General features: G+C 40.1%; 1 protein-coding gene across 3 annotated transcripts in view; it reads left to right on the forward strand.

Annotated features, from left to right (window-relative positions):
- The first annotated feature begins 1,541 nt into the window (after nucleotides 1–1,541).
- Nucleotides 1,542–13,394, forward strand: part of LOC135940387 (protein gooseberry-neuro-like) — a 33,734-nt gene continuing 21,881 nt past the window's right edge. Inside the window, exons 1-6 of one of the 3 annotated variants that reach the window (XM_065485252.1) lie at nucleotides 1,643–1,805; nucleotides 4,842–5,294; nucleotides 10,480–10,660; nucleotides 10,728–10,864; nucleotides 10,983–11,118; nucleotides 11,802–12,302. In XM_065485252.1, the coding sequence (XP_065341324.1) occupies nucleotides 1,658–1,805; nucleotides 4,842–5,294; nucleotides 10,480–10,660; nucleotides 10,728–10,864; nucleotides 10,983–11,118; nucleotides 11,802–11,958 (1,212 nt within the window). In that variant the 5' untranslated portion in view covers nucleotides 1,643–1,657 and the 3' untranslated portion in view covers nucleotides 11,959–12,302. Of the gene's footprint in view, nucleotides 1,806–4,841; nucleotides 5,295–10,479; nucleotides 10,661–10,727; nucleotides 10,865–10,982; nucleotides 11,119–11,801; nucleotides 12,303–13,394 lie in introns of those variants that run through there. The other 2 variants (XM_065485253.1, XM_065485254.1) reach the window with 2 other exon arrangements.

The following is a 13,394-nucleotide window of genomic DNA, read 5'->3' on the forward strand; positions in this document are numbered from 1 at the left end:
CACTCGACCACGCGCGCGGTGCATAATTTTTGTGCGTCTCTCGCGCTCATTCAGCACATACATATTATAATGACGCGTCACGAACGCTCATATACATTCAATAATTGCACGTGTCCGTTATTTTTTGAGCGTCGCATTCGAGCAAGAAGGCGAGACGCGCTGGACATCAAAACTTTTGTCACAGCATATAATATGGAAGTCAAATTAATCCTGCGAAGAGACGCGCTCCACTTGCGGGCGCCGGAAAAATCAATTTTCTCAGGTCTAATAAGCAGATTTTGACCGCAGAAAGTTAATTTTTACCGTTGTTTAGGAGGCCTGAAGTGTGACTGAAAAATAATATGGCTTTTGTCAGAATTTGTTACTTTCTTGGAGCAGTTTATGACTTTTTAAAAATATTTGCCAATTGTTTAAATTTTGCCAGCGCAAATAAAAGCTCAAAATTAACTCTTTTGAAAAAAAATCCTGGTCTAAAATAAATAATTTTACAGGAGGAAGTCTTTTGATACTTTGATGAATAAATTATCCGTCTTTCACTTCTATGATTTACGAGATCGCACACGAAGTGTTGAAATGCATGCAGCACATTTTCTATCCAACATGTAAAGCAATAAATAACAGGCAAGAGATCAAGAATTTTTGGTGTTCAGAAGGCTCTTCAGGTGCACACACATGTTTTATATCTTTCTGGCCTCCCGCGAAAGCATACAAAAGCAGGACTCGCATGCGTAGGAAAGATATTTTTAAGGCGGCAGCTCGCACAGTGTACAGATACAGATGAACGCAATTTCAATTGTGCGTGTTTCTGATTTATTTGGCTGTGTTGCTCACGATTTGGAGGCAACAATGAGATCTGCCCGTCCTTCTGCCCCATCAGTCGCCAAATGGAGCGTGCCGCCGCCAGGGTGGTCCGCTTTTTGCTGCTACGAGACGTCTGATCTAATCTCATCAAACGTCCGCATAATACACGTTTCGCGTTAGTGTGGAATGTGGAATAGGGCACTAATTGTATATTGTCAATTTCTTTGCTGGCTTGGAAAAAATCGAATAGTTTAATTTTTAATTTCAATTTTCTATATAGAGGTCCACTATATATATAGATGCTCTTCAAAATGGGTCTAAAATTTTAGCAGTTTTAAATAAATATTGTTTAGTTTTAGATGAGCGATAATCTCATTTTGAACAAAACCAAATGGTTGGAGGTTAAATTAATCGGACCGTTTCAATATAACTATCGCAATAAAGTATTTGTGACTGAAAATATCCTCAATATAAAAATTTTAACTACTGTTGTTTCCTGCATGAAGATTTTAAAATCTCAACCGGCGCAAGAATAAGAGGCTGGCTGTCCTCTTTAATTTATTAAAATATTTTTTGAATGAATAACTAGTTATAGAATATAAAAGGCTTTGCAGCAAGATATGAACACCAACGAAGAGAAACGATTTATCAACACACACAGAGGTGAGCATCACATACAAAACATAAAAGGACCCGCCGCGGAGCTAGAGATAAAAATGATACTCTCCGGTCCAGCGTGATTTGCATTCTTTTCTTGATCTCTGTTGTCGCGAGTGCACTCATTGTTGGCTCCAGGGTGACGCCCCCTTCGACTCGGCGGTCCAATGGGTGGGCAGGTACGGCACCGAGCACCGCCATGGGGGGCGGGGCCAGGTGCGCGTACGGCCGGGGTCTGCGAGCCCCGCTCACCGGCCAGAAGCGCACAGGTGGCTGCACCGACTGTATCGAGCACACACGCACGCACACCATGGCTCCCTATTTCACCACCGGATACCCTTTCCAAGGTAGGAACATTTTTCCGTTACCTGTAACTGCAAAATAATTTAATTTCAAATGTTGGCCCTTAATGTTATAAGATTGGGTAATTTTTCTACTGAGGGTATTCCCTTTGAAATTTTTTAAATTACCCCTAACTGCATATGTAATGCTTTGAGATTAAATTTTATTTTTTGCACAGCCTATATTGTTAAAAGAAATTTTTGTAAAGAATGCAAAGCTGCGTTACTGTGCAGTGTTTAATGACCTCTGCGAAATCATGAATGTGTAAAATGTCGAACATAAAATTATAACTTTTATCAAGTTCTTTTAAATCAAGAAGAAAATTAAATAATGCAACATTTAAAAATTTGGTTTTAGTAATAAGTTACTATTTTTATAATAATTGTTTATTTTTTATTTTAATATGTTGACACCACAAGTCCCTTGCCAATATACATAATTAAATTTAAATTATATCCTCAATGTTACTGAAATATTGGTTTTTAAATTCAATGATGTTATAAGACAGGTCAATGCAATTTTAATTATGCTGTGCATGAACTGGTCGAGGAAAAGTTTTGAAATCCAACGCGTTTTGTGTCAATAATATTCAGGTAGTAAAACGAATCGGAGCATAATTTACACATATTATATGATTTTATTTCATTGGGCGGAGCCTTTGAAGGGATTTGCAACAAAGTTTATGGACTGAAGCTATCAAGTGCTTCGTGGAACTAAAAAAATATTATTTTTATATTTTATTGATGTTGTGTGCACACTCGATTAGGTCATGGATCGACCTTTAGAAGTTCATGCTGACATTTTCTTTGATCGGTGCGTAAAAATTTTCTGCTAATGCACGAAAAATATGTTCACCAAAACATTTAAGCTAAATAATTTAGGAAGAAGAGCACAATATAAAAACCTAAAACAACATTTAAACCGGGAAATTGATTTGTTTTTTATAATAAATTTAAGGAAAAGTCTTGCAATGCAATATATATTTTAGTTCCAGAATATTTTAAAATTTCTTTAATTATTTTCTTCAACCTTCTGTTAATATTGTGTTATGCCAAAAAAAAATTGCAAATTAGGTTTTGCATGCTCGGCATTCTTCACTTAGCCACGAGATTTTTGCTTTATTAATTTAATTTGGTCTCGGGGCTGGATTCCAACCCGACGAGAAGAGCGGCGAGGAAAAAGGAAAAAAGCCAAAAAATCTGGTGTATGTGTGTGTAATCGGGGGCGTCGATCGCGGCGGTCGAGTTGAGAGAAGAAGTCTTCAGCACAGAGAGAAAATATATATCAGCATGACTCAATCTGGCAGTCAGTCAGTCGGTCGGTCGTGTTTTCGGCGATAATTGCGTCCGATAGCGCGGCGAAAGAGCCCCAAAGAGTACTAATCCGACGAGCCGGCCGGCCGACCGCGGCTTAGCCGTGACATTTTATCATATCTGCTATTTAATATCACACACACAGCGAGATACACCTCGTGCACAACGCGCCGCATAAGCCGCCGCGCGGCCGGGAGAGTGAGTGAGAGAGAGAGGGACGAGAAATTACTCTCTCATCTCACACGCGGCGGCTCCTTTGATGTGCCCGCGCGCGGTGTTTTTAATAACAAATGGGCGGATTATGCCCAGGCAGTCGCGCGCTCGCTCCCCTTCATTATTTCAATCAAAACACCGACCAGCCAGGCAAAACCTTCATATTCTGTCGCTCTCTCTAACCCTTCACACTCGGCACACAGGCAATTTTTGTACTGAGAGTCGAAATTCCTGCAATGATTGAGACGCTCGGCCGTTTTCCATTATTATTGTTATTTATTCGGTGTGGGGCAGTTAATTTTCTCCTATTTTTGGACGCAGTGTGTTGCCCACGATGAAATAAATTTGGAAAGATGTGTGTATGTGAAGAAATAATTTACGTCACTTATTTTTGTTCCGAAAAAGATGCTGGATGTGTAGGATGTGCCATTATCGTTATTTCAAATTTTATCTTTATTAGTCCTTCATAATGTTTATTACTCAGAAATTTTCCACAACTTAATAATTTTTCAATTCCCATAATGCTTTCTTTTATTCCAAGAAGCCCCGAAGGAACAAAAATTGAATATCAAATTGTTTACATATTTATGTGTAAAAAGGCTTAAAACTTAGGCTGTCTAAATGGGCCTTCAAAGAAATATTTAAAAATTAAATAGATACATGAAGGAAAAGCTAAACTTTGCGTGGGAATTAATTTTTTATTTTTAAAGGACCGCATCCTGAATTGATTTGCGCGCAGAGTTTAGCTATACTTGTTAATTTTTAAACTTCATAAATTGCTATTTAGTTCTTTTATCTATGATTTAAATTAGAACAAACTTATTGCCCGGTAAACCGATCAAAAATATTTTTTGGGAGTTTTTTTTTCAAGATTCAATCAAATTTTTAAATAAAATTGACAGGTCTCATTAATTTATTGCTTCATCTCTTTCGAGATGGTTGGGGGTGACCCCGTGATAGCAAACGGAACTCGCGAAAACTCCGCGTCCCGATAAAATCCCGAATAAATATTGGGAGCACGGGTGTCATATTATGGAAGAATTCCAGTCCAGAAAAGGACCATCAGCTCGTGTTATTGCCCCCGCATCGGGGTCTTTAATTAAACTGCTAGACATTTGTCCCGTGCGAAATTAATTCACGCATGCTATAGAAAATGCAAACTATAGCAAGTATCATAGAAGTGAGTCGGAAAAAATGTCCTAATCCTACTCCGAAATCTGAATGGAATCGCAATTGCAATGCAAAGCATGCTCAACAATGCGAGCCAATTACGTCTTAGTTGGTTGTATTTTCACAGCCTTTAAAATAATAAATACATAGCATTAATTATTTAAAATGGCCTCCTAATATATATATATATATATATATATATATATATATATATATATATATATATATATATATATATATATATATATATATATATATATATATATACATCAAGGTGTTGGTTAAAATTTTCCAAAATTCTTCGATGCATCCTAGTAAGGTGGATTCTTTTTGTCGGTGTTGCAGGTCAGGGCCGGGTGAACCAGCTGGGAGGTGTGTTTATCAACGGGCGTCCGCTGCCGAACCATATCAGACTGAAGATCGTGGAGCTTGCGGCAGCCGGGGTGCGTCCGTGCGTCATCTCACGACAGTTACGCGTGTCGCACGGCTGCGTGTCCAAGATTCTGAACCGCTACCAGGAGACAGGTTCCATCCGGCCGGGCGTGATCGGCGGCAGCAAACCGAGGGTGGCCACCCCCGAGGTCGAGCGCCGCATCGACCAGTACAAGAGGGACGCACCCGGAATCTTCTCCTGGGAGATCAGGGAGCGCCTGATCAAGGACGGCGTCTGCGACAAGGCGTCCGCACCCTCCGTCTCCTCAATCAGCCGCCTCCTGCGCGGAGGCGGTGGTGGGGGCGGCAAGAGGGACTCGACGGACGAGCACATCAAGAACCACAACATCGACACAATCCTCGCTGGTGAGTAAATATATTCTCATTTTTTTAAAAATTTCAAGTGCGTAGTTAGGTATATAATATACCTTATGTAAGGACACAGGAAGACGATATATATCATGTAAAAACCGATTATTAAGGAATGGAGTGGAACCCAAGGGAATAACACAGTTGTTTATTGTTCATGAAAAAACATTAATTTAGTAAAATAGTTTGTGTTTTCTGTAACGGAGGAGCCTCTTTATATATATCATATAGATGTAGGCAAGTATAAATGGAGCAAAAAGTTGCCCTGCTGGCCCATAATAATAAATAAAGTTGAACCTATCAGGAAAAACATTAAAGATTTTTGTTTACAAAAATTATAAATTTATTTATAAAAATCTTGTAAAACAATCAAGATGTACTTAAAATTGTACCGCCATTTAAACTTTTATAATTAATTTATTGTGCTCCGAAAAACATCTTGATAATCCGTCTTAATTTTGCACAGTTCAACTAATAATCTTCACCAATTCTTGATTTTGTCTTTATAATTGTCGCAATTTCGCTTAAATTCATCATTAATCAAAAGCCGCGTTATTTTTAGATTTTAACAGTGAATTTTCAACTTTTTTCGGTACATTTTACCTTTGCCGAGATATTATGCTTGTTTTGTATAGGCTTTTAGTTCCATTCAGCCTATCCTATTTCTGCTCATTTGACACGTTTACGCGTTTTCCTCTCCATTCAATTCATTGTACCGTATGCCATATATTTTCTATTCAACAAGTCATTCATTTTCTCACCTTCCGAGAGTGCGTGTGTGGCTTTTAGCTTTTCTTCAAAGAAGCGAACGCACACCGGCGAGCCCTTTTAATTTAACATTATTCGTTCGCTGGCCGCTGTCGGTGCTGAGGGAGAAACCACAAAAACAATTTTCCAGCCGAGATCTGCACCGCGAGGCACACAGGCACGCCAATCATTTTGTCACTTCTGACTTGCCTCGGCTCATTCCCGCGCGCGCAGAAGGAAAAATGAGAATTTTATGAGAGCTCGTTTGAGCTGGAGTTGATTGCATTATGTTTCATATTCAATATAAATGTTTTCGCCCACGCGAGGCACGCTCAAGCACTTCTCACTTTTGAATTAATTCACTTTGAATGAAGCTCGTGACCACGTTTCCACTAAAGCTGTGGTTTTCACCCACGAAAACGCTTACTTTTTTATACATTAACTTCATAGATCAACTATTTAAAGAGGATTGATACTGCAAAAGTCTGGGAAATCCTTATGTTGCCACTGCATGGTCTCTTACCTTTTTGATCCAGTTGAAGCCAATAAAATTGACCTAAGCAGCACTGTAAACATTAGCATGCCTTTCAATTGACTGTTTCCATATACTTGAAATCTGATTTTATTTCAATACAAACAGTTTCCACAAAAATTTTCATACACTCTGTTGAATAGATCTTGACGAGAAGAATCGAAATCTGCCAAGGAAATGTTGTTCAAAAGCGCAGTACAGTTTGGAGAAAATTTGGAATTTTTTTGCAAGTAGCAACGTCCTTTTTTTATTACATATTGCAAATTGCGTAGAGCAAATATTTTATCGATCAACTCTCATCTTGGTAGTGGAAAAGTTGCGCATATCGCTCTTCAAACAGACACACAGTTTGAATTGTTGATTTGATTGTTGCCCTTTTCTTGTAACAAGAAAATTCGCGTTTTGTTGTTGAAAGTTGCGCAATTTTTCTGCTACCAGGAAGAATTAATAAAACTTCTGGTCTTTTGAGCAAAATTACACAAAAATGCCAAACAATATGTCTTTGAATCGTTACAAAGTTTGTCTAATTTGGCCTAACCCCCGAGTAAGAGAGAGGGAGGAAGTTGAACAATCTAACACATACCATCTGTACAGCTTGCGAAAGATTAATGAATTAAAAAGACAGACCTTTCAATTAATAATGACTATATAGCATCTAGAATAAATTATCACTTTGGCCCCTTGGGGTGAAACCCTTGAAATCCTCCCGCATTCCTTGCATTCCCGCGTGGCCGCAAAGCGCAATTTGCATCAGCAGGCGGCGGCTCGTGGGCCTAATGTGACGTGTTGGGATGGTATAAAATTTCAATTTGGATTTTAATTCGGCCGCCGGCGGGGCGGCGTGTGTGGGCGATTTGCATAATTATTGGGCCGTTCTTCATTCTCGCGCGCGGCTCCAGAGTGAGTGTGTATGCGTGTGACGTGTTGTGTAGCAGCATAACACGGCGGCGGCGGCCACCAAAGAAGCGGAGAGCCAGCAGGGGGCCGCGTTGATTGGGTGTTGCCCTTTGTGCAGGTGTCACTGGCCGCCTTTGTCCGTCCGCGCGTCGGCTCCTCTGTCCCCTTTCCTCCTATAGCGGGGAGGAAATTTATGTCTCTGAATTATGCGCACAGTGGCTTTTGCCTCAGCACTAAAAAATAAATCCACAGGTAAAAAGATAAGATGATATGCTTCTTCTCTGTAGCGCACACAGCACGTTCGTTTAGAGCTCGTTTGGAAAACACGAGCTTGTATGAGAGGGCTATTTTCATCGTAATTCTTGGAAATACTGTAACTTTTAGCTTCTTTTATATTTATATAAACATAAGAGAGCCGCGAAGCATGTTGTTATTTTTATATGATATCAAAAGCTTTTAGAATTTTGCTCTGCAATAATAATACAAATTTAGAAGCATGATTTGATTGTTAGAATAATTAACATATGGTTGAATTGGAAATCACAGAGAGGGGTTGTCTTCTTTATTGGAAAATTTTAATTAATTTGTAGGTTTAGTAAAATCAAAAATTAAATGAGCGTATATATATGTATGAACACCTATACAATATTTATTTAATTATAACGCCTATTTTTAATTTTTTAAATAAAAATAAATAAAATATGAGTTTAATACATTATATTATATTGATGATCATATGTTCTATTTAATGAAAATGAAAGCTGGTATTTAAAACTAAGTGTGCAGACATGAAAAATATAAGGACATGATCACTAATATGTTCACTGCTCGTTTTTGCTTTGGTGGCTTGAGACAGCGTAAAGTTTTGTTCTCTTTATCACAGTTGGAGAGAATATTGTATAGAAGAAATTGATTTATGAAAGAATTTTCTCTCGCTTTCCCCACTCGCACAGGAATAGGTCCCTTTTTACAGATTAAATATGTGCCTCGTGAATTGAATATTAAAATATTTTTTAAACTGTTCAGCGTCCAGTTTTTTTAATTTTAATAGAATTTGGAAGCACAGCATTACATACAGCACATAATTCCTCTTGAGGATCTCTGTAGAGATATATACTATTAAAAGTACCGAGAGAACAAATAATTATGAGTGATAAGAACTACTTAAAAGATTTTTTCTTCTGATCGTTAATTGTAAGTTTGATAATTAATATTCCTCTTCCATAAGCCACTGAACAAAATAATCGAATCCAATACCGATTTAAGAGCGCTGCTCTCATTCATACAAAAGTTTGTATGATATTTCTGTGTGATTTCTCGCGCGTCAGCCCGTATAATATAATATTTCAGGTGGTCTGCCCGGCTGGCGGTGGTGTGGGCATAATTACATTATGTGTGGGCCAGCGGCGGTGCCTTTGAAGCGGCGCGGGCCGTTTTTTAATTCAAACGCCCATCAACCTCTCGTGACCGGGCTAATTAAATCTGACCAGTCATCATGCAAATCACACATAAATCCTCGTTAATGCCGCCGCCGCCGCACCGCACACCTCGCTCGCCAGCTCAATTAATCGGCCGCTATCTGCCTCTCGCCCTGACAACAATGCCCAGTCATTTACACGCCATTCGTCATCGCGCGTGTCAACAATCACATACTCTCTCTGAAGCGCGCACACACACACATCGTTTGTAACGTAATAAAAAGAGAAAGAGTGTGGAGCACATTAGAGCAGGAGATGAAGAAGACGGGACCCTCCTCTTTATCCTTTTGCTCGCCGCCCCGCTAATTCGTCGCCTTTTCATTTTCTCTGCTCGTTGCAATTGTGCGCGCCGGCCGCATCCAGTTTGTCTTCGTGGGAGATGAGTCTCTCCTTTTGTGCTCTCTCTCTATTCATTCATCCTTCCTGCTGATTTATCGATTTCGCTTACCCTGACTGCTGTGATCTTTAACTCTTCTCTATTGTGAAATAATTGCTTGCAATGAGTATGTGTTACATTCCAGACACACATCTCCGCGAGCTGCGAAAGAAATCTTGTGAAAGTATATTTCGCAAGGAAATTTAAAACGGATAAAGGGGTTGCAATAAAATTCTCTACATTTAAAATTAATCTAAAAAAATACAATGATTTTCCTTTTTTATAGTATACAAGACAAAATTCTTAATAGTTAAAAATTTCGTCAAAATACCATGAAAAAATATTTTTACTTTGGTCAAAAACATTTTACTTTTCAAATATACGGTATAAAATGTGGCTATTTTCCTGCGGTGCTGTGATCACGGACATATCATGCATGTAGTATACAAAATAAGCCATTTCCTTGCCTTAATGAATATAATCTACGCGGCATATTCCCAAAAATAAATTGGTTTTGCGGTGCTTATTTTAACTCGCCTCTCTTGGCGCGGTAAAACACGACTCGTTTTCCGCCGGCACATAAAAACAGGTCGTTTGATTTGAGGGCCGTCGGCAATTAGACCGGCTATTGAGACATTCAGTGACCCCTGCGCTCTCGCGATGAAACTCGGCCAAATGGACCAAAAGCGAAATGGAGATCTCAGCGCTAGAAAAAAACGCGACGACGAAATAATGTGCGCCACTTCTTCTCTTCGCCATGAGGAGGAAGATATAAATTACGCTTTCTGACTTTTAGAGGGAAACAAGTAATGGTTTTCAGCGGGCGGCAGCGATCTTCTTAATTAATTTTACTGCCCGCAAATCACTCGCACACTAACATAATACCCAAAGCGTTTGGGCTGCACGACTGACCTCGAGTGAAATAAAGCTTTTCGTCCGCTTGAATGGTCGCAGATTCGTGGTAATTAATTAGGAAATTTAAGCCCAATATATGGAGAGAAAAAATCGCGAGATAATTGTTGCTTTAATTAACATTTAAATATGGATTTGAATATAAATTTATGGGTTCCCTGGATAGTTTTTTAAACTTAATTAAATTAGTCAGCTTGAATATATTAAATCATACATGGTTTTTGTGAATTTGATTCTCAGGCTGCGCAATGAGCTCAGCTGACGACGATTCAGACACCGAGAGCGAACCTGGTATTCAGCTGAAGCGAAAAACTCGACGCAGCAGGACAACCTTTTCCGCTGAACAGCTAGAGGCCCTTGAGAGGACCTTTGAACGTACCCAGTACCCTGATGTGTATACCAGGGAGGAACTCGCCCAAAAGTAAGTCCTATTTCTCTTTTTTCCATAAGATTATATAAATAACGGTCTTTTGTTTTGTTTTCCTAAGGACTAGGTTAACCGAGGCCCGTGTTCAAGTTTGGTTTTCGAACCGGCGTGCGCGTCTGAGAAAGCAGTTGAACGGCCAGCCCCACCAAACACCCACTTTCCAACCACCCGAGCAGCCCTTCCAGTCACCTCAAATCGGTAAGGGGCCTAGAAAATAAATAATTTAATCCCTCTTTTTCTCCGATACACCATATGCTTTTAAGAAAATAATTTTACCGTATACCAGTTTTTGAGGTTTTTTGTTTGTTTGTTGTAGCCGCGACGTGGCCGCACCACCAAACCTCCTACGCCACCCCTTACTACACGCAAGACTTTCACCAGGAGCACTCTTGGAGCACAAAAAGGGTCACTGACCCTTGGAGCACCACAGTTCCTCCCCTCACCGACACAAGGTAAAATATGGTTTTAACATTCTTCCACGTTTTTCATGAACGAAATTATTTATTTCACTAAAAGTGAACCTCAGTGAGAGATATCAGATTTGCTGATGTACAAGAGATTTTTCTCTTGCAATGTTTGAAACAAAAATCAAAATCATCTCCGAGACTCGCCGGAAAAAATGGTCAGCAGAAAAGTCGAAAGGAAGGTTATAGAATAGGAGAACCCCGAGTAAATTCGTCAGTCAAAAATAACAAGCATATTTAATCTGAATTTTGACACTGGATTGTCAAAAAAGTCATTAAGCTGTCATTTTAGTTTATTGTCATTTGGATGACAAAACTGTAGTCATTTTTCAATCAATTCGAATTTCTCCAAACACTACAATTAATTAAAAAAGATTTCCTCTCAAAAACTTAGCTCGCTAAAATCATTTTTGTTAGATTTCTGCAGGAAAAAATATGAGAACCTTTAGAAACTCCTATGCTATTTTAATATCAGAAACCTCTTCAATTTTGTATATCTTTTGTAAATAATATTATTTTTCCTTGCATTTTTCCCCTTTTGTTCGTTGGGCAATTGTGCACGTTGTGCAGCGCTGACCCCGAATTCCGATCTTGGCGTTTTATCTGTTGATTGATCCTCTCCTGGCATAAAAGCGGCGGTCGTGCTCACAATTTGTGTGTTCTGGTTTCAGCAGCAGCGGCAGCAGCTTGATGTTCGCGGCTCACGCGGCGGCGGCGGCGAACGGGGCAGCGGCCGGCGCGTACGCTTCCTTCCCGACCGAGGCCAAGTCGGGCTACCCGTATCTCGGCCAACTGCCGCACATGGAAGCCTCCGCCGTGCACTGCTGATGCTGAGCCGCGAGACACTCGAATTCTCTGCTCTCTGATCACACTCCGCGGGGCGATTCGTGCCGCCCGCCGCTGGCCCGTTGATAACTTATTTTTTCTCTCTTCGCCGCTCAAAATCGAAAAACGGCAGCAGGCGTGTTTTCCTACCAATGCAGCGACGCAGCACACGATTTTTTCATTCTATCCTCGCTGCCTCGCGTTTGTGTATCGTGTTTCAGCCTTCACCAACGCGTGTTGTGTATTTATTACCAAAATTGTAAATAGCTGATGCAAAGAGATGATTTTTGTACATTTCTTAAATCTATTTTTAGAATAAAGAATAAATTTATTTATTTTTAAATTTAGGATGTGCATTTTCATTTCTGATAGCTCCCATAAGTATTTTTTCTCTATTAGTCATTTCCCAATATCTCGTTCACTGGTCTTACTCCGTAAAAATGTGAGCTTAAATCTTTGAAAAAACTAAATTTACCTCACTAATAATGTAAGCATCCGTGTTTGTGCTATTTGAAATTGTTTTATTTACAAAAATATTATTTTGGTTTCCATTATAGCCGCATTAACTGGCAAAATAAAGAAAGTAAAAATTAATGGAAAATACTTAAAAATTCAACATAGATCCGTCATGAATTCAAATTTAATAACAGTCCGAGAAAACATATAAAAATCAACTCACGGGACTTTATTCTAGTCCCCTCTAACATTGATAGAAATCGGACCAAACCTCGCTTTTCCGTATTTGAAAGCCGATATTGCGAAAGAAGGTGGCGCGAGCAATGGGTTATCTCATGACAAAAAGCACGGCGTGAATATATATAGTTTTGAGCACGTGCTGGTGGCCCGCGGGCGTCGGCGGTCCCCTTTGAAGGCCGCCGCCCATTAGCCGCGTAATTGACTCCCCCGCTTGGTGCTCATGGTTTTCTCCTTTGGATTTGAATTCGAAATGGCTCGCAAATAAAGCGCTGTTTAACTCATCCCGCGCGCGTTGGAGAGAGAGAAGAGCAGCGAGAGCCTTCGGATGGGATTTCTTGCACACGAAAAATGTATTTATAAAAAAGTGCTGCTCGTCGGTCGGCCGAGGCACGACGGTGTTTGGACTTATCGACGGCTAATCTAATTACAGCTATTTAGGCCCTCAAATTACAAGGTGCGCGAGCCGCGCGCTCAAATTCCTCGCAGGCGGGGGCGTCTTCGGCATTCTCACGCCTTCAATCACGGCGCTCATCACCTCAGCAGAGAGAAAAGGCTGCGGCTACGCGGTGGTCCCGTGATCGATGGCCCTTCACCAAATCAACGCGCGTTTCTTCTTTCTCTCTCGGCGTTGCAAGCCGCAAGGAATATAAGGAATGCCCTCGCCGCGCCACCCGGCGGTCTGGTCCCTCTCGTCGCTGCTTCGACTGGCCGTCAAAAACAGGTGTCTTCTCTTCTCACCCGCT

Source organism: Cloeon dipterum, chromosome 3 (assembly GCF_949628265.1).
Source record: "Cloeon dipterum chromosome 3, ieCloDipt1.1, whole genome shotgun sequence".
In the NCBI taxonomy this organism is placed as follows: Eukaryota; Metazoa; Arthropoda; class Insecta; order Ephemeroptera; family Baetidae; genus Cloeon; species Cloeon dipterum.